Source organism: Ascaphus truei, chromosome 15, assembly GCF_040206685.1.
Source record: "Ascaphus truei isolate aAscTru1 chromosome 15, aAscTru1.hap1, whole genome shotgun sequence".
Classification (NCBI taxonomy): Eukaryota; Metazoa; Chordata; class Amphibia; order Anura; family Ascaphidae; genus Ascaphus; species Ascaphus truei.
This window is the reverse complement of record NC_134497.1, coordinates 14124361-14145179: the sequence shown is the minus strand read 5'-3', so window position 1 is coordinate 14145179 and position 20819 is coordinate 14124361. Positions and strand designations below refer to the sequence as shown.

Here is a 20819-nt window from a genome sequence, read left to right as displayed (position 1 = left end):
TGTCCTGCAGTGCAGTATGCTTGAGGTAGATCTCTCACTCCCACTCTCTGTGTTTTAGAAGGACCCTGTTGTCCACACTGTAGAATGAAAGGGGAAGTTCCCTTTAAATGCCCATCATGCGACTTCTACTGCTGCAGAGCATGCTGGAAACAACTGTTAAAGGTTTGCCATATTTATTGATTATACAAACGATGCTATTGGGAGGAGGGGGGTGTCACTCCTGTATGATGCAGTGTCGCCATTCCTAACCCTAATAACCCTAATGCTACTCTGCTCCCCATCACCTCTCTAACCCCCACCTCTCCTTTCCCCCGTCCCCCAGAAAACCGGAATTTGCCCTGCCTGCCGCGTTGACACCAAGATGAGACACCTGGGCCAAGTATTCTTCCTGCCGAAGGAGGAGCGATGACACGCGTGACCTCCGCAAAGCTGGACACTGACCCATCCCCATGCAGAGCACCGCTCGGCTGGAGGCCAGCCTGACCACGCTCTGCAGGCTGCGCTCCGTGACCCCTGCTCCATGCCTCCCTACCCTGGAGAAATGCTCTGCAGCAGAAGGCGCTCACTGGAGCGATGCTCTGTGTACACTGCATCGATCACCTCTGGTTACACACTCCTTATATGAGAAGACAAGTGTAGTGCTTGTGTGCGATATTTGTGAAAAAGTACAAATTTATAATTAAAAAAAGTCTCAATGTGAAACTGAATGTTACATTTGAACAAAAACTCGTGGGCACCTCACATTCCGACACATACACTCACACACACAACACACGTTACTCACTCACACACTGTTTTGTTTGTGGCTTAAAACCCCTCCTGGTTTCTAGCCAAGCCAGATTTCGTGAACCATGCCTCCGGCCCACAGGCGTCTGAGCAGCATTTTAATTTCCTGTGGGGGGCAGGGAATCGAATGAGATGTCATTGGAGAGCTCGGGGATGAACGGTGGGACTGCCTAGCACTGAAGGGGTTAATGTCATGTGTGCTCTTACCGCCTTCAGCGCCAGAAACACATGGCTGCACTGAAGGGGTCAAAGGATGAAATATCCCCACTGCATGCACCCCACCTACGCCACCACCTCCTCCCAAATCTACCCCGGTTTTCTTTGTCAACAGAGCCCAAGACTCCCCTCACGCACGCACGCACACCCACCCCACCAACCTCCCACCTTGAAAACTTCACTTTCAAGCCCCTATCAAAATTCCCCCCCCCCCTCTCCAACTTAATGTACATTCACCCCCTCCATTCTCCCAGTCTTTCCACCGGGTTCTGAATGGCAGGGGGGGGGGATTTGGAGGCCCCTTGGTGGGGAGGGATAGAAGGATGTCTACCTGATGAGGGGGAAGAGATAGGCAGCATACCCTTAGTGGAATTGGGGGGTGATTGTGATCCCCTTGTTGGCAGCAGTAGATTCACATGCTGCTTTGTCGGATCAGGAAATGGAGACCCGGGGACAGTCTCCTGAGTGTGGCCAGGAAGAAGGAACATCAGGGTAACCGATCTCTGGAGTATGCCCCAGGATGAAGCACAAGACACGGGACTAGTCTGGGACATTCCACAACTTGTCTCTGGTGACTCACCCAGGCGGTATAATAACTCTGAAATGCTTCGTTCCATTTCCTGGTGCCCGATGCATAGGGAGAACGAGTTGCCTAAATTCACTTTAACCTAACACACAAAACTTTCATTTTTTGACAAAGTGCATATATAACACACCAGCTGGAATGTGACAAAGCAACAAAATTGTTACATCACTAACTCCAGGTACTCCATGCTTCTCAGGGCAGGTGCTGTGTCTCCAGGGCCGTGCAAATACACTAGGTTTATTTTTACACTCGATGCCAACCTCAAGGTCATTAATAAACAAGTTAAAAAGCAGGGGTCCCAGTAGCGATCCCTGAGGTACTCCACTCACAACTTTAGCCCAACCTGAAAAAGTTCAATTTATGACAACCCTCTGTCGTCTGTCCTTCAACCAGTTTTCAATCCAGGTGCAAATATTTTTACTGAGTCCAATTTGCTTTGTTTTGTACACCAACCTCTTGTGTGGAACCGTATCAAAAGCCTTTGCAAAATCTAAGTAGACCACATCAACTGCATTACCCTGGTCTAAATTCCTACTTACCTCCACAAAGAAACATGGAAAAATATTCACCCGGCGCTCTATTCGTGTATAAATTATCTAGTCAAAGTGAAATAAATAAATACTGTAAAATCTAATAGGTTAAAATCACTCAAACTTAAACAGTGTGATGTGAATAAACTCTATCACTAGACCAGTGAAATAAATGTGATAAAATACATAGCCGGTTGCTGCAGCTCTACCCCAGTTAAACCTCCTTGGGTTCTTGAAGCGGTCGTTTTAGAGATGTGGGGAGCACGAGGAACCAGAAAATATCAAAAATAAAAAAAGTCCAATTCCGTATAATAAAAATGAAACAAATCCGTCAGCGCATGCGTGATCCAAACCTAGGCTTGTGATCCCGAGAGCAGATAAGTGTTCTCGTGTGTTAACGGAAGAAGGGAGCAACGTTGATTGAGAAAACCCTAGGGAGTGATTCATGCTCCTTGTGGATACAGAGAGCCCCTAACTGTTCATCTCCTTTTCATTTATTAGGAAAATATCTTCAGATGCAGCTTCCCCTCTGACCCCTGATGAAGCGAAACGCGTGGAGTCCTGGCAAGTGTCATTCGGAGGGTTCGATGTTATCACGTCGGTCAAGCTGGTCAGGAGAGGGGAAGCGGGGACACCCAGGCGTCCAAGGGAGCTGACGGCGCACCAGTCCCCCGGTACGAGTACTGGCGAGACCCGCTGACCGTGTGACTATAGCCACACCTTATGTTATGGTTGAACTTGATGGACTTATGCCTTTTTTCCTCATCTACTACGTAACTATGTAACATGGGATTCGATGCCCGATTACGGCTTCTATATTGTGAGTGTTCATTCCGTGAGAGTTGACTGATTTGTTTCACTTTTATTATACGGAATTGCACTATTTTTATATTTTTGATATTTTCCGGTTCCTCGTGCTCCCCGCATCTCTAAAACTCCTCAAAGAAACTAATAAGTTAAGTTTGGCACAACCTATCCTTCATAAATCCATGCGCACTATTACTAATAATTTTTGTTTACCATTAAGAATTCCTGAATATTATCCTGTATTAAACCTTCAAGTAGCTTCCCCACTATTGATGTCAGGTTTACAGGTCTGTAATCCCCCGGTTGTGATCAAGCTCCCTTTTTAAACATAGGCACCACGTCTGCTTTACGCCAATCTTGTGGTACTGAGCCTGTGGAAATGGAGTCCTTGAATATTAAATGTAATGGTTTGGCTATTACTGAGCTTAACTCCTTGAGAACTCTTGGATGTATGCCATCGGGGCCAGGTGCCTTATTTACTTTAATTTTATCAAGCCGCTTATGAACTTCTTCCTCAGTTAACTTCCTTCTTCCTCAATTGTTCATTAATATGGAGGTTGTGGCTTCCTCCTGAGGCACTACTATTGCAATTGATTCTTCCCTGGTAAACACAGAGGGAAAGAATGTGTTTAATACCTCTGCTTTTTCCTTATCTCCAATAATCTGCCTGCCCATCTCACACTGAAAGGGCCCTATATTTTCTTTTCTCATTTTTTTGTTTCCAGTTTATCCGCCCTCACCACAAGCAGCAGTTTGCTGCAGCATGTAAGGAGCTGACTGGGGTCGACTGCAGATACAAACCGGAGCACAGCGGACAGAGAGACCTCTCTGTGTCCCTCGCTCGCTGCTCACCTCTGTCTGGACCAGAGTTGACTACCCCCGGCCTTGGCTAAAGATGGCTGAATAATTAAACGAAACAATTGTTTTTCAACCTTTTTTAAGACGTGGAACACCTTAATGTATGGTAGCACCTCCGTAATGGGGCGTCTGTAGCGCCAGACGTAGGAGCTGCGTCAAACGGCACGACGTCTCCCTCCGACGTCTGCACTGCGGTCTCCAGCAATAAAAAATACAGAATAATGATTCACCAGGAATAAAAAAATTCAGAAAAATGATTCACCGGGAATAAAAAGTGCAGAATCATGATTGCAAGTAAAGCTTAGTCACTGAAGGAAGCTCGCAAATTAAAGCTGCTGATCGCTGCTGTTTACATGGAGCAATCCCAGATCACACAGAGGTGCACAAAGGGTTCTCAATAAAAGTCAAGCCCATGATTGGTTACCCCTGATCCGTATATTGGGGCTCGGGAGTGTCAGCTCTTGAGCCTAGTAACAATGTATCTTTGCAGTGCATGGAATGTAATAAAGATATTTTTTGTGTTGTTATCTTTCCGGGCATGTTAGAGAGCAGGGATTGCTAGGGCATGTGTTTCAAGGGGGATTTTGCGGAGGAATTGTTGTCAGAATGTGTCTAGGTAGTCGGGGTCCAGAGTTGCTGGATACCCCAAAAATGTGCCCGGGAATCATGCCTGATTCCCGGATACATGTAGGCACATTGTCCCGGCAATAGTTTCCCTTGAAAACGCTTGCGCGGCTCACCACTAGGGCTCCCTGCTTCAGCACAGCCAGAAAGGTAAAATGAGGCACAGGGATGAAAAGTGTTCCTGTAGCTGCGGAGATCCTTAGGTAACATAAGTGTACCCCAGTTAGTGCCAGGTAGACCAGAACCAGTATTGGGTTCATGGGTATCCCCAACCGTAGATAAGGTTGTGGGGGGACTCTCAGAGTCCAGCTAAGTCCTATAGATAGTGTGTAGGGAATATAGGCTGATAGGAATAAGAGTACACTTTCTATACCCCATACCCAGGGCTTAGGGATGTATTCAAGGTTTATTTTATTAATACATGTAATGAAGTGTGGTGTTATGCACTGTAAGTAAGGGGGCTTTCAGAACCGATGTCCCAGAGACTGCCAGGGTTACCAAGTTCGGGGACAGTAAGTCTGTGAGACATCGGAGTTCAAAGCAGCCAGAGGTGTGAGAAGCAAATGGGCAGCAGGAAAAGGCTGAGCACCCACTTCTGCCAGTTGTTCTGCCAGACTTGGAGGAGCCTGTCACAGCGGGTGGCATTGAGGGAACCAGGGACAGAAGTGCCAAGTTGCCCATGCCCCTTGGTTCTTTCAGATTTCCAGCTAACCTGTTTTTTTTCTACCGGCTTGTCTCTGATTGGCTGCTGAGAAAGTTCTCACGCTTCTGATGGGGCTGTAGTATTTTGGGAATGGAGTCAGAAATACTATAAGAATCCATGCACCCATCAGATTGGAGTCTCCAGAAAGAAAGAGCGCAGGCGGGCTTTTTAAAAGTGCTCTTGTGCGTATAGCAAGGCACCAGCTTCAGCAAAGTCTGCCCGGAATATTTTCTAAGTTCTGCTTTTTGAAACCAAGACCTACACAGGAGAACGTAGCGGTGGCGTCTGGAATTTCATGCCGATTTGAGTTCCAGGACATTTCGGGCTAAGTCCCGGTCAGGGGGAAATCCTTATTTAGTATTCCCTGCACCTAGAACAGTCTTGTTTTTTCCTAGTTCCCAAGTAAGTGTGTCTTTTTGCTTGTATTTTGTGTTCCACTGCGTCTATGCCTTTTCATGCGAATAAATGTACAATTTATTTCACTTACCTGTTTTGATCAACGAATGATCCTGGCAAAAATGTGTAAACTGCCTGGTCTCCCGTGACAGGGGCTCACTGTAGACCAGGGGTGGTCAACTCCAGTCCTCGTTGATTGAGCCACCCGTGCTGAAGCAGGGATATCCTGAAAACCTGACTTGGTGGTGGCCCTTGAGGACTGGAGTTGGCCGCCCCTGCTGTAGACAGCAGAAAAGCCTGGTCAGGATGACTGCACTGTGTGTTCTTTTAATAAAGAATCAGAGCTTACATATTTCCAGCTGCCCTCTCCCTCCGGCGCCCAAACTGGCGCCCGACCTGAAAATCTGGCGACAGTATCTGTCTTGAGTGCCAGAGCAATGCATGGTTAACCGATATATTGAAAGAGCAAGCTCTTTTTTTAATCTTCCTTCAGGGGAAACAAAATGGCCACCAACTCTTGGGCCAATAGGAAACTGCAACGTCATGGGCTGCAGCTTCCTATTGGATGCCCATTTTCAACCCCCCCCCCGGAAGGAAGCAGAAAGTAACACCAGGTGACTTCACCGATAAGTATCTCGTAAACCGGGCGATCAAGATCATTACCAAGCAACACATTAGCAGGAATATCATGAATGACTCCCACCTCCCGCACACCCTGCCCAGTACCCCAATTCAAGCATACCTTTGCCACCGGCAAAACTTGGCGGCCCCCTCCCGCCACCCCCGTATGCAGAATTCTTCCAGGAATTATTTCCTCGGGTGGCGCCAGTCCTGGCCACACCAGGTTAAGCGTAGCACCCGAGTCAGTCCTTGAGTGGGTTTCTGACCCACCAGGACTGGCTGCAACTGGGCACCTTTTGTTTTCTCGTGGCTCGGATACCACACAGGCACCTAGGCGCACTCCTGAGGGGCGATCCCCTCCAGAGGCAGCGGCAGGCCTCTTCCTTTCTGGGCAGTTAGGGTTGAGGTGCCCTAGTTGTTTGCAGGTAAAACCCTGGGGGGGTGTCCCCCCTCTCCCCCGGTGTGCAAACCACCCCACAAAAGAAGCCTCCTTAGGTCATGGGTTTTCTTTGGATTTACCCCCCTTCCATGTTGGGACCCCCTTGTTAACTGCTGGATTCCCGTTAGCCAGACACAAACTGCGGGGCGGCAGACAGGAGAACAGACTCAGGATTTTGTTTCCAGCAGGCGACGGGCGCGTCAAGTGAGCGGTGCAGCCAATGAGGGCGAACCACTCACGGCCGCGCCTCCCTGTCTCCTCCGGCTGCCTCCAGTACACATGCCGCTCGGACACGTCGCTATGATGACGTCACGAGATCGCGCGCACGCCCATGCCGGAGCTGGTCTAATCGGAGCCTCAGGTCTAACCTCTGCAGCTGCTTGCCGTTCTCTCTCAGCGTCACACTCTTGGAACTGGGTGATGAGTTGCAACCGAATTCCGTCATCTACTGGTCCCAGGTACTTGAGAGCAGTTTGCAAGTGCACATCCAGGGCACTGGCAGGCTGAGAGCTGCTGGAGTCCTCAGAATATGACAGTCCTGGGTTCCTTGACCAGTGGGCAATTTCCAGGGCTAAGCCACCCTCAGTTCCACTGCTGTGGTCGTCCTGGCCCAGTGTAGCATCTTGCACTCTGTCATTTTCCAGCGAGATTGGTATCGGCTCTTTATTTTTACCAAGACCTTGGAGGTCACGCTCCCCACACCGAGTAATCGGCACCTCTTTCGTCTGGCGTCGGTATAAAGCAGCCATATTCACTACATTCACTCAAAATAAAAAAGTAATGATGCTATTTGACGCCGCGTTGCCATGGTGACGCGTCACCCGAAGCCGTCTCTGAGACCAGGTAAGTGCAAATACAGAGGCCTCGCGCGGTCTGCCGGCATTTAATTTAAATGCTTTGGGGAAGAGCGCAAGGCCTCTGTAACCGCCCGCGCCCCCCCCAGTTGGCACACCCCTGACTTTGACTGAATATAGAAACACATAACTTCCTTTCTCTAGTACGTAGACGCCATCTTCACAGCTGCGTCCGTGCGCGCCACGCACGCCTGCACCTAAAATTGAACAGCCCAATGTCTATTTTCGCAGGACAAACATTTATCTGTCTTGGGCACCTCTTACCCATGCAGGGTGTGGTTTAATTTGTCTTATTGCCACAATACCAAGATATGTACCTGTTGTTATGCAGAATAGATGATGTCCTATGATATTCTCATTTTTTGTTAAAAAAAAGTCCCCCAACTAAGTGGTGACCTGTTTGTCACCCCTCTCTGGGATGCACAAAGGGTATCTCAGGAATGTTTAGTTTTCTCTGGCTGTCGGGCCCAGTATCTGGCTATCGTTTGTAACATTCTAAATGACATGTCACTTTTAGTGGGCTATCAATGATAGCCCCCCTCCCCATTTAATTAAGCCCTCTTTGTAGATCAGCAGACACTAGAAGGGTCTTGACCTGTCATAAACCCAATATCTGGTATTTTTAAGACAAACGGTGACCACGTTAGCACCTGAAGCACAAGATACCTATAATAAACGTGTGATGCTGAAACGAATAGGATGTGTGTTAGAAGGGTGAGCGCTCCCGTTTCCTGTAACTCCAGGGTGTCTGGTGTTTATGACCATGTGCCCCATAGTCATGACATCATCACGACCTCATACACGGAACAGCAGGCACAAGGGGAAGTTCTTCCAATGAAAAGCAGAAGTGTCAGCGAGATCTCCTGACACTGACTACCTTGTCTATCTCCGAGAATAATTCTGGCGCCGCATCTCTTCCCCACCCATTCCTGCAACCCCCATATGTGTCAACACGCATAGCAGGGTTCAGCAAACAGTGGTCAATATTCTGCAGGTTCGCAGGTCAAAGGTCATTGGAGGATGTGCAGGTCTCAGCCAAGGGTTAAGAGAATGGCCTGCAGGTCTCTGGCAGTGTGTAGGGAGGGATGGTCTGCAGGTCTCTGGCAGTGTGTAGGGAGGGATGGTCTGCAGGTCTCTGGCAGTGTGCAGGGAGTGATGGTCTGCAGGTCTCTGGCAGTGTGTAGGGAGGGATGGTCTGCAGGTCTCTGGCAGTGTGTAGGGAGGGATGTCTGCAGGTCTCTGGCAGTGTGTAGGGAGGGATGGTCTGCAGGTCTCTGGCAGTGTGTAGGGAGGGATGTCTGCAGGTCTCTGGCAGTGTGTAGGGAGGGATGGTCTGCAGGTCTCTGGCAGTGTGTAGGGAGGGATGGTCTGCAGGTCTCTGGCAGTGTGTAGGGAGGGATGGTCTGCAGGTCTCTGGCAGTGTGTAGGGAGGGATGGTCTGCAGGTCTCTGGCAGTGTGTAGGGAGGGATGGTCTGCAGGTCTCTGGCAGTGTGTAGGGAGGGATGGTCTGCAGGTCTCTGGCAGTGTGTAGGGGAGCGATGGTCTGCAGTCTCTGGCAGTGTGTAGGGGAGCGATGGTCTGCAGTCTCTGGCAGTGTGTAGGGGAGCGATGGTCTGCAGGTCTCTGGCAGTGTGTAGGGGAGCAATGGTCTGCAGTTCTCTGGCAGTGTGTAGGGGAGGGATGGTCTGCAGGTCTCTGGCAGTGTGTAGGGGAGGGATGGTCTGCAGGTCTCTGGCAGTGTGTAGGGGAGCAATGATCTGCAGGTCTCTGGCAGTGTGTAGGGGAGCGATGGTCTGCAGTCTCTGGCAGTGTGTAGGGGAGCGATGGTCTGCAGGTCTCTGGCAGTGTGTAGGGGAGCAATGGTCTGCAGTTCTCTGGCAGTGTGTAGGGGAGGGATGGTCTGCAGTTCTCTGGCAGTATGTAGGGGAGGGATGGTCTGCAGGTCTCTGGCAGTGTGTAGGGAGGGATGGTCTGCAGTTCTCTGGCAGTGTGTATGGAGGGATGGTCTGCAGTTCTCTGGCAGTGTGTAGGGAGGGATGGTCTGCAGTTCTCTGGCAGTGTGTAGGGAGGGATGGTCTGCAGGTCTCTGGCAGTGTGTAGGGGAGGAATGGTCTGCAGTTCTCTGACAGTGTGTAGGGGAGGGATGGTCTGCAGGTCTCTGGCAGTGTGTAGGGGAGGGATGGTCTGCAGTTCTCTGACAGTGTGTAGGGGAGGGATGGTCTGCAGGTCTCTGGCAGTGTGTAGGGAGGGATGGTCTGCAGTTCTCTGACAGTGTGTAGGGGAGGGATGGTCTGCAGGTCTCTGGCAGTGTGTAGGGGAGGGATGGTCTGCAGTTCTCTGACAGTGTGTAGGGGAGGGATGGTCTGCAGGTCTCTGGCAGTGTGTAGGGAGGGATGGTCTGCAGTTCTCTGGCAGTGTGTAGGGGAGGGATGATCTGCAGGTCTCTGGCAGTGTGTAGGGAGGGATGGTCTGCAGGTCTCTGGCAGTGTGTAGGGGAGGGATGGTCTGCAGTTCTCTGGCAGTGTGTAGGGGAGGGATGGTCTGCAGGTCTCTGGCAGTGTGTAGGGGAGGGATGGTCTGCAGTTCTCTGGCAGTGTGTAGGGGAGGGATGGTCTGCAGGTCTCTGGCAGTGTGTAGGGGAGGGATGGTCTGCAGTTCTCTGGCAGTGTGTAGGGAGGGATGGTCTGCAGTTCTCTGGCAGTGTGTTGGGGAGGGATGTCATGCAGTTCTCTGGCAGTGTGTTGGGAGGGATGGTCTGCAGTTCTCTAGCAGTGTGTAGGGGAGGGATGTCCTGCAGGTCTCTGGCAGTGTGTAGGGAGGGATGGTCTGCAGGTCCCTGGCAGTGTGTAGGTGAGGGATGTCCTGCAGGTCTCTGGCAGTGTGTAGGGAGGGATGGTCTGCAGTTCTCTGGCAGTGTGTAGGGGAGGGATGGTCTGCAGTTCTCTGGCAGTGTGTAGGGGAGGGATGGTCTGCAGGTCTCTGGCAGTGTGTAGGGAGGGATGGTCTGCAGTTCTCTGGCAGTATGTAGGGGAGGGATGGTCTGCAGGTCTCTGGCAGTGTGTAGGGAGGGATGGTCTGCAGTTCTCTGGCAGTGTGTATGGAGGGATGGTCTGCAGTTCTCTGACAGTGTGTAGGGGAGGGATGGTCTGCAGGTCTCTGGCAGTGTGTAGGGAGGGATGGTCTGCAGTTCTCTGGCAGTGTGTAGGGGAGGGATGATCTGCAGGTCTCTGGCAGTGTGTAGGGAGGGATGGTCTGCAGGTCTCTGGCAGTGTGTAGGGGAGGGATGGTCTGCAGTTCTCTGGCAGTGTGTAGGGGAGGGATGGTCTGCAGGTCTCTGGCAGTGTGTAGGGGAGGGATGGTCTGCAGTTCTCTGGCAGTGTGTAGGGGAGGGATGGTCTGCAGGTCTCTGGCAGTGTGTAGGGGAGGGATGGTCTGCAGTTCTCTGGCAGTGTGTAGGGAGGGATGGTCTGCAGTTCTCTGGCAGTGTGTTGGGGAGGGATGTCCTGCAGTTCTCTGGCAGTGTGTTGGGAGGGATGGTCTGCAGTTCTCTAGCAGTGTGTAGGGGAGGGATGTCCTGCAGGTCTCTGGCAGTGTGTAGGGAGGGATGGTCTGCAGGTCCCTAGCAGTGTGTTGGGGAGAGATGTCCTGCAGGTCTCTGGCAGTGTGTAGGGGAGGGATAGTCTGCAGTTCTCTGGCAGTGTGTAGGGAGGGATGGTCTGCAGGTCCCTGGCAGTGTGTAGGGGAGGGATGTCCTGCAGGTCTCTGGCAGTGTGTAGGGAGGGATGGTCTGCAGGTCCCTAGCAGTGTGTTGGGGAGAGATGTCCTGCAGGTCTCTGGCAGTGTGTAGGGGAGGGATAGTCTGCAGTTCTCTGGCAGTGTGTTGGGGAGGGATAGTCTGCAGTTCTCTGGCAGTGTGTAGGGAGGGAGATAGTCTGCAGTTCTCTGGCAGTGTGTTGGGGAGGGATGTCCTGCAGTGCAGTATGCTTGAGGTAGGTCTCTCCCTCCTGCTCTCTGTTTAGAAGTAGTCATTCCTTAGGCTGGGTCCCCGCTGGCGCTGACCGCGCTCACGCTTGGGAGCGGCGACGTCATCAACTCTCTAAGCATGAGATGTCCAGTCTATTTTGCACGCGCGGACGGGAGAGCATTGCGGGAAAGTTGAGTGCGCTTCGAAGTCAGGTTTTTTTTCTCTGCTCAAGCACCAATCTTGGGTGAGCGTGCGTGCCCGCGCACAAGTGCGCGCACCGTGTGAGCGTGCGTGCCCACGCACGAGTGCGCGCGCACCAATGCGAGCAGGGACGTCCACATAAGCACTGCAATAAGTAAAAGCGGCAAGCGCCGAGTGCGCAGCACGCTCAGCGCCAGCGGGGGCGCAACCTAATGCTTCTCCGCCCCCTATCACCTCCTCTCTAACCCCCACCTCCTTCCCCTCCGGAAAGCTGGAATTTGCCCTGCCTGCCACGCTGACACCTGGGGGCCGGTATCCCCCAGATTCCTGCCTCCGAACAGCGAGGGGCGATGACGCGCGTGACCTCAGCATGGCTCGACACTGACCCCTCCTCATGCAGAGCAAGGCTCTGCAGACAGCCAAACTGACCACGCTCTGCAGGCTGCACTCCGGGACCCTGCCCTATGCCTCACTACCCCGGAGAAATGCTCTGCAGCAGGAGCTCACTGGAGCGATGCTCTGCGTACACTGCACCTCTTTGGTTACATACTTTTTTTTTTATACAGAAGAAGAAAAGTTTAGTGCCTGAGCGCGAAATCCGTGAAAAGGTGTCATTTCTCCTAAATAAAGTCTCCGCGTGAAACAGAATGTATGTGTTTATTTACATAGCGCCATTAATGTGCACAGCGCTTCGCAGCAGCAACACACGTGACAATCATATAAATAACAAATAATACAAATAACACGTAAGGGGAAGAAGTGCTTCAGACGTAAAGTAGATGTCACGCTTGCACAGAAACTCGTGGGCACATCTGATCCCCGTTACTCATAACACCACACACATTACTCACACAAACTCCTGAGGCTCCCAACCACGCCAAGTTTCAGGAGCGGTGCCCCCTTGGCACCGGACGTGAATGAGGTGTAGCGTGTACCGCCCGGGGGGCAGGGAGGGGAGCGAACGAGACGTCAGAGGAATGCTACGAGGAAGAGGTCGAGACGAGCAGTGGGCACTCATGGGGTTAATGGCCCCTCACGTGCTCTTTAAACACCAGAAACACTGAAGGGTCAAAGTTGACCGCGGGGGTCAAAATACCCCCCCCCCCACCCCCACCATGTCACTGCATGCACCTCTCCTCCCAAATCTACTGTATTCTTTCCCAAAACTCACCCCCACCCCTCACGACCAGCCCCATTCACAGCAACCGCCTAAGTTGGTACCTACCCTTCAAGCCCCTATCACAACTACCCTCCCTCTGCCCCCCCCCCCCCCAATTTAATGTTAATGTATGTTCACCCCCTCCATTCCCCCAGTGTGCTGTGGATCTGTCTCTAGGAAGTGTCCACCTGGTGGGGTAGGATTGGGGTGGGTGATCCCCTTAGGGGAGGGGGGGAGGGTAGGAGCGACCCCTAGTAGGGTAAGATTAGGGATGTCAACCTGGTGGGTTGGGTGTCCCCCTGTAGAAGTGGGCAGATCTCCCTGGTGGGACTATGGTGTCCCCCCCGCGGGGGTTGGGGTGGAATTGGGCAGGAAGGAGGAAAGGAAATTACCCCTCCCGGGGTAAGCAATCTCTGCTGGGATCTGCCCCAGGGTGATAACATAGGGACTAGGCTGGGACAGTCCCCGGTGACTCACCCAGGGGTATAATAACCACCCAGGGGTATAATAACCGTGAGCAGCAGCCAGTCCCCAGGAGCAGCAGCTGTCACTGAGTGAGTAGTCTGGCACAGCGGGGACACTCCGGGGACAGGTGGCAGTATTACTAGGGAGTGAAAGTGAAAGGGCAGAGGTGCTGGGCAGAGGTGCTGGGCACAGCTCAACCTGCTGCAGGGAGCCGGGCACATTAACCCTTTCATGTGTCCTAGTTCCTTTATGGACACACCCCATTTAGACCACAGGGTTAGAGGGACACACCCCATTTAGACCACAGGGTTAGAGGGACACACCCCATTTAGACCACAGGGTTAGAGGGACACACCCCAGTCCGTACTGTAGGTCTAAATTAAAAAATTGCTTTTTAAACTGAAAGTCTCAGCCCGTTCCTATAAATAGGAGAGACTGAGGGTGCAACTCTGCTCCTAACACAAGGTGAGTGTGTGTGTGTGTGTGTGTGTGTGTGTGTGTGTGTGTGTGTGTGTGTGTGTGTGTGTGTGTGTGTGTGTGTGTGTGTGTGTGTGTGTGTGTGTGTGTGTGTGTGTGTGTGTGTGTGTGTGTGTGTGTGTGTGTGTGTGTGTGTGTGTGTGTGTATAGATATATATATGTATGTGTGTGTGTATATATATATATATATCTATGTAGAGGTATCAGTACCGTGTTAGCCGAGCTTCAATAATCAAAAAATAAATAGATGATACCGTTCTGTGGCTAACGAAATGCTTTTATTTGTGCGAGCTTTCGAGATACACTGATCTCTTCTTCCGGCGATGTTACAATGAATGAAGCAAGGCTATACACTGTTTTTAAGTATACCCTTGCTTCATTCATTGCAACATCGCCGGAAGAAGAGATCAGTGTATCTCGAAAGCTCGCACTAATAAAAGCATTTCGTTAGCCACAGAACGGTATCATCTATTTATTTTTTGATTATATATATATATATATATATATATATATATATATATATATATATATATATATATATATATATATATATCATGTCTTATCTCCCCATTCTGTTCTATATGAAGGAAGCAATGAGAGAGAGGGAGAGAGGGGTTACTGAGAGAGTTTGTGATGTATGGCTTCCTTCATGCAGAACAGATTGGAGAGATGAGGCAGGGTTCATGCTCTCACTATTTCAGGCTTTAGGTAGCAAAGTTGGAGAGCTGTGAGCTGGTGGCTGGGGTAACCTGGAGGATGAGTTGGTTGGGGGGTACCTCTGCGCACCCCCAAAGGATGTACACCTTGCCTTATATCCCCTTGTTTCTGTGACAGGAAACTCGCTGGCGTTGGGGCGCAGATCTAAGGACCCTGTGACAGTGATGATTGTCCTAAAAACGCAGGTAAACCGATGCCCACCCTCTCACCGTAACGCCCCCTCTCCCCCCTCGTGTGTACAGGGGTCTTCTCCGGGTGGGAATATAATATTAATAATAATAGCATGTTCTTGTATAGCGCTGCTAGTTTTACGTAGCGCTTTACAGAGACATTTTGCAGGCACAGATCCCTGCCCCGTGGAGCTTACAATCTATGTTTTTGGTGCCTGAGGCACAGGGAGATAAAGTGACTTGCCCAAGGTCACAAGGAGCCAACACCGGGAATTGAACCAGGTTCCCCTGCTTCACACTCTCAGTGCCAAGTCAGTGTCCCCATATTACTTGTAAGGTTCGAGTCTGGGGGGGAAATTTGCAAAACGATTAAAATATGTAAAATTCTGATACAAACGCCCAAAATAGCAGATTACGCGTTGCATGGCTGAGTGCTTCGTCTGAAGTGTGTCTGATTAGTGTTTCTTCACTCCGTGGTACTGCTTAAAAATGTCTAGTGACTTAATTAGTGAGCTTACCATCCGGGACTGCAACCCAGTACCTGTCCTCTATCAAGTTTATGTTTAGGGGTCCCCCCTACAAGTATCTGGTTATTCATTCATTCATTTATCCTACTGTTGGGGTCTTTAGCATTACGCAGTCACATGGTCTGACTTAATGGAACCTGATTTATCTTATGTATCTCAAAAGACTAGTTACTGTGGGGGGGGGGGGGGGGGCTTTTATATTCTTAATAAGCATGTAACTCTATATTATTTATCATTTATATCATTCTAGTCCAACATGTAATAATCTTTTTGAATGATTAAATATAAAAAATATGGTAAACTTTTTTTTATTGTTATTAATTTAATTCTTGAAGAATTAAATATCTGGTATTATTATCATCATCATCATCGTTTATTTATAAAGCGCTGACATGTTCCGCAGTGCGGTACAATGAGGGAAAACCAAATGTGGTTTCGGGGAGCACGGATATTATCCACCGGTGTAAGATTTTAGAGCAGAGTCCTGAAGTCTGTGTGTGGCAGTGTTTTTCTACTGGGGCTCCTAGGGGTCCGCGGGTATTACTGAGGGGGTCCCTGCAATATTTCAGATCATTTGAAAATTGTACCAAATACAGAAGAATTTACAATGCATCTGATCTCAGACGCGCTATTAGAGAGGGTTGGGGTTCCTTACAATGCATCTGATCTCAGACGCGCTATTAGAGGGGGTCGGGGTTCCTTACAATGCATCTGATCTCAGACTCGCTATTAGAGAGGGTTGGGGTTCCTTACAATGCATCTGATCTCAGACGCGCTATTAGAGAGGGTTGGGGATCCTTACAATGCATCTGATCTCAGACGCGCTATTAGAGAGGGTTGGGGTTCCTTACAATGCATCTGATCTCAGACGCGCTATTAGAGAGGGTCGGGGTTCCTTACAATGCATCTGATCTCAGACGCGCTATTAGAGAGGGTTGGGGTTCCTTACAATGCATCTGATCTCAGACTCGCTATTAGAGAGGGTCGGGGTTCCTTACAATGCATCTGATCTCAGACGCGCTATTAGAGAGGGTTGGGGTTCCTTACAATGCATCTGATTTCAGACGCGCTATTAGAGAGGGTTGGGGGTTCCTTACAATGCATCTGATCTCAGACGCGCTATTAGAGAGGGTTGGGGTTCCTTACAATGCATCTGATTTCAGACGCGCTATTAGAGAGGGTTGGGGGTTCCTTACAATGCATCTGATCTCAGACACGCTATTAGAGAGGGTTGGGGTTCCTTACAATGCATCTGATTTCAGACGCGCTATTAGAGAGGGTTGGGGTTCCTCAGAATTTTACAATATAATTATAGGGTTTCTGAACCAAAAAAAAGGTTGGAAAACACTGGTGTGAGGGATGAAGTGACAGCAGTTAGTTACAGTGCTACCCGTGCCCCCCTCACCTCTCCGCCTCTCCCTGCAGTGCGCTCGGGCCACCCTGCTTCTGACCGTGCTACAAGTTGCCAGCTCTGTGCCCACCTACCAGTGGCGAGACGGCAACATTGCGGAGGAGCTCACGTGCCAGCAGTGCCCGCCGGGTACCTCTGTGGCGAAGCATTGCACCAGTCAGAGTGAGACGCTGTGCCAGCCGTGCCCAGACCTGCACTATACCCAGTACTGGAATTACCTGGACAAGTGCCGCTACTGCAACGTCTTCTGCGGGGCGCAGGAGCAGGTGAAACACGAGTGCAACGCCACCCACAACCGGGTGTGCCAATGCCAGCCGGGCTACCACCGCGGCTTCCAGTTCTGCGTCAGGCACAAGGAGTGCGGCCCGGGGTTTGGGGTGTCGCAGCCGGGTGAGTAGGGGGACGTTTAACAGGGGGGGGGGGATCACGAGGTTTCCTCTCACATGTTACCTCTCCCCCCCTCCCTCCTCTCCTGTGACACCTGTGACACATACCTGTGACATTATGGCTCCTTGTGGTACACGCCCAGGCCATTGTCACACCTGCCATGTTATGGTAACAGCAGAACAGTGAAAGAGTCTATTTTCTTTGCAAATATAAAGGTTCCCCCCTCCCGTCACTACCTGGGGATGTTTTAGGGAGGCGTCCCTCTCCCCCCCCCCCCTTCCTTTTAACCCTGCGGTGCTGGAGGCTGCAGTGATGAGTGGCAGGGCTGTCAGGCACACGAGGGGTTAGGTTACCCTGTCTGCTGCATGTGAGGCTTTAACTCTTCCCGTTCCCCCCTCCCACAGGCACGGAAGACACGGACACGGAGTGCACCCGGTGTCCACCAGGCACTTTCTCTGCACAGAGCTCCAGCCTTCAGCGCTGCGGTCCTCACCGGGACTGCGCCAAGCTTGGCCTGGAGATCAACGTGCCCGGGACCCCTTACCATGACACCCTGTGCACCAAATGTCTGGGCTTCAACTATACTCAGAGTGAGTAGGGGGGGGGGGGTGTCTGCTCGGGCCAGGATATGTGGGTGGGAGGGGGGTAAAACTCTCCTTTTCTGTGTCTCCTCCCTTTCTGTCTGCACCCCTCTTTCTGTCTGCACCCCCTTCCTCGCTCACCCTCTCCTCTCACACTGAATATCACTTTCTCCGTCACTCTGCTTCTTGTGCTCCATCTCTATAACAGTCTCTTATCCTCTCACCATTTCCGTCGCGCTCTCTCCATCTACATCTGAGAATCTGTCTCTCTCCATCTCCCTGTCTGAGAATCTCTCTCTCTCTCTGAGTCTCTTTTTTTCTCTCTCTCTACCTCTTAGTCTCTCTCTTTTTCTCTTTACCTCTGAGTCTCTCTCCCTGAGTCAAATCAAATCAAATAAGCTTTATTGGCATGATGGAAGAACATTTCAGTATTGCCAAAGCATGAACAACAGTCTCAGTCAGTTTGTCTGTCTCTCTCTGTCTCTGTCTCTGTCTCTCTCTCTCTCTCTCTCTCTCTCTCTCTCTCTCGCAGTCTCTCTCTCTCTCTCGCAGTCTCTCTCTCGCAGTCTCTCTCTCTCTCTCGCAGTCTCTCTCTCTCGCAGTCTCTCTCTCTCTCTCTCTCTCTTGCAGTCTCTCTCTCTCTCGCAGTCTCTCTCTCTCTCTCTCTCGCAGTCTCTCTCTCTCTCTCGCAGTCTCTCTCTCTCTCTCTCGCAGTCTCTCTCTCTCTCTCTCTCGCAGTCTCTCTCTCTCTCGCAGTCTCTCTCTCTCTCTCGCAGTCTCTCTCTCTCTCGCAGTCTCTCTCTCTCGCAGTCTCTCTCTCGCAGTCTCTCTCTCTCTCTCGCAGTCTCTCTCTCTCGCAGTCTCTCTCTCTCGCAGTCTCTCTCTCTCGCAGTCTCTCTCTCTCGCAGTCTCTCTCTCTCGCAGTCTCTCTCTCTCTCTCTCGCAGTCTCTCTCTCTCACAGTCTTTCTCTCTCTCTCTCTCTCTCTCTCTCAGTCTCACTGGGACAGTCTCTCTCTGGGACAGTCTCTCCCTCTCTCCGAGACAGTGTCTCTCTCTTTCTCTGAGACAGTGTCTCTCACTCTAAGTCTCTCTCCCTCTGAAACTTTCTCTCTGAGTCTCCCTCTCTCTGAGACAGTCTCTCTCTGAGTCTCCCTCTCTCACCGAGTCTCTCTCCATCTCCCCCCCAAATGACGCAGTGTGTGATCAGGACGTGCTGGATTTTGTGATGTACCAGAAGCTCTCCCCGTGCCGCGTCCAGCGCCTGCAGCAAACATTGATGGGTTCAAAGAACCTGAACAGGGATGTGAAGACCCAAAGGAAGCTACAAGCTCTACTGACCCATCTGAAGAACGTTCAGCCCGAGCGTCCCCTACTCCCCAGGCTTCTGAGGGTCCTGAAAAAAGCCAAACTCACAAACCTGGAACAGAAGGTCAAACAGAGGTTCCTGAGGAGCCCGGAACCCAGCTCGAGGTCAGCAGAACATGAGCGCTCTGCTGGGACTGCGCTGGATGACGACTCCTCCGCGTTTAAACCTTCCAACTCCATGTCAACGCACCGAACTGTTTGAGACTTGAATCCAGAAGGCTTGCCTCATGCCAGATCCTGGAGCACTTGAGACGTTGTGTTACCGCTAATTCCCGAAGCCGGAAATCGGAGACGCAAGATTGAGCATCTCAAATGGGTTTCCGTAGTGGTGTTAAGGCCGCGAACGCCCGCGGACTGCGAATAATTTGAAACCTTTTATAAAAATCAAATAAAAGCAGGGACTTGTAGCCCCAGAAATGAAGCATGTAATTACCCCCCCCCCCCACCCCTCTTTAATTTATTGCTCCTCCCTTCCTGTCACGGTCACCTCCGGCCCCAATAAAAAGCAGTCCTCCTGCTCCTGTACTCTTCCGATCTCGCCCCATTAAACGATAAGGCGCAGCTTATCCGTGGCCGGGACAGAGACATTTTCGGCTTCGAGGACAGTACTGGAGGGAGCGTGTTTCAAAATACACTTTATATGTATATGAGAATAAAGTGACGGCAGGTTTATTAATAAAAAGAAGTAGTGGTATTGAGTAGCTGCTGGTTACGTAGATGGTTCTTATCTAGCAAATCAATTTTTTCGTATGCATACAGTGACATTGAGTTTCTTTCCTCCCCCTTCCTTCTTTTCCCTTCATTCCCCCTACTTTTTCCCCTCCCCCATCTCGTTTCTCCCTTCTCTCCCCCTCTACCTCTTTCTCCCTTCTCTCCCCCTCCACCACTTTTCCTTCCCTCCACCTCTTCCCTCCGACCTTTTTCACCCCCTTACTTTTCCCCCTTTCTCTACCTCTTTTGCCCTTCTCTGATTCCCCCCTTCTCTCTCTCCCCAACTCTTTTCCCCCCCTTCTCACTCCTCCCCTATTCTCTCCGTCGGCACCTCCCTGACCTCTCCCACCCCCTCACACACACACAGTGCCCGCAGGTGCAGACTATGAGCCATGCCAGGGATCCTTGAGTTTGGCTGGCTGGGCGTGGTAGGGGATTCCCTCTCGTGCAGAGTCGACACTCGCTGCGTCATGAGCACAGACCCGCAAGAAGCAAACACCACCTTCATTACACAACAGAGCCAGGATCAGTGGGTTATCTGCAGTTTTCTGACTACTTGGAACGCATCAGGACGTTTGTCACGTCGTGTGACGGACATAGTGGGCTGCTGAATGGGACCAGTTAGTGAAATGGTTCGGTTAGGACCTGCATATTTGGTTATGCCTTGGCGTGGTATGCAGGCTTATGATGCCTTGGCGTGGTATGCAGGCTTATGATGCCTTGGCGTGGTATGCAGGCTTATGATGCTTTGGCCAAAGGATCTAACTAAATAACCAAGAAAAAAATGATTATTGAAGTATTTAACTTTATACTTATTACCTTATGTTTTGTGAATTGGACGGAGCATTGGGCACCCCTGTCTTTTGTTGTATACATTTGCCACGCTCAGAAGAACTCTTTTTGACATAAATATATATATTCATGATGTGGTGGGTGTTGGAGTTTGAGCTTACTGGCTATGTGTGTGTTAATGAAATGGTACCCAAATGTTTTGGTGTCCGAAGTAACCCATTTGTGCTGCCTGTGTATTTGGTGCACTGAGACACATTTGGGGATTGTGTTCCAGAAAAATCCAATGTCAAAGAATTAAACTTCCACCTACTCCAGGGGTCGGCAACCTGCGGCTCTTTCAACACCTACATGTGGCTCTCCTCACTGTGCGGCTCTCGGCTGCGGGGGGGGTGGGGGGGGGCCCGGCCAGCGCTGGTCGGGCCTGTTGTTGCCACCCGGCATCACCCCAGCTGCTGGCATGCCCCCAGGAC

At 50.9% G+C, this 20819-nt stretch overlaps 2 protein-coding genes across 3 annotated transcripts in view; both read left to right on the top strand.

The window, feature by feature from the left end:
• RTEL1 (regulator of telomere elongation helicase 1) overlaps positions 1-702 on the top strand; it is a 46806-nt gene extending 46104 nt beyond the window's left edge. The window contains 2 exon segments of the mRNA XM_075571199.1: positions 59-162; positions 323-702. Of these exon segments, the coding sequence (XP_075427314.1) occupies positions 59-162; positions 323-409 (191 nt within the window). The 3' untranslated portion in view covers positions 410-702.
• A 12522-nt stretch (positions 703-13224) lies between these two features.
• Positions 13225-19263, top strand: TNFRSF6B (TNF receptor superfamily member 6b). 2 transcript variants are annotated; one of them, XM_075571693.1, is made up of 5 exons: positions 13225-13299; positions 14522-14589; positions 16527-16902; positions 17304-17489; positions 18678-19263. In XM_075571693.1, the coding sequence occupies exons 2-5, from the start codon at positions 14569-14571 to the stop codon at positions 19046-19048; spliced, it is 954 nt and encodes a 317-aa protein (XP_075427808.1). In that variant the 5' UTR covers positions 13225-13299; positions 14522-14568; the 3' UTR covers positions 19049-19263. The 2 variants fall into 2 exon arrangements, with proteins under 2 accessions (XP_075427808.1, XP_075427806.1); XM_075571691.1 differs by lacking the exon at positions 13225-13299 and adding an exon at positions 13340-13675.
• Positions 19264-20819: the final 1556 nt, after the last annotated feature.

What these genes read in the sequence shown, in the direction of transcription:
- TNFRSF6B (XM_075571693.1), top strand. Translation starts at nt 14,569, where the DNA reads ATGATTGTCCTAAAAACGCAG. An exon ending in GTTTGGGGTGTCGCAGCCGG is followed by an intron (nt 16,903 to 17,303) that starts GTGAGTAGGGGG and finishes CCCCTCCCACAG; the next exon opens with GCACGGAAGACACGGACACG. An exon ending in GGGCTTCAACTATACTCAGA is followed by an intron (nt 17,490 to 18,677) that starts GTGAGTAGGGGG and finishes CAAATGACGCAG; the next exon opens with TGTGTGATCAGGACGTGCTG.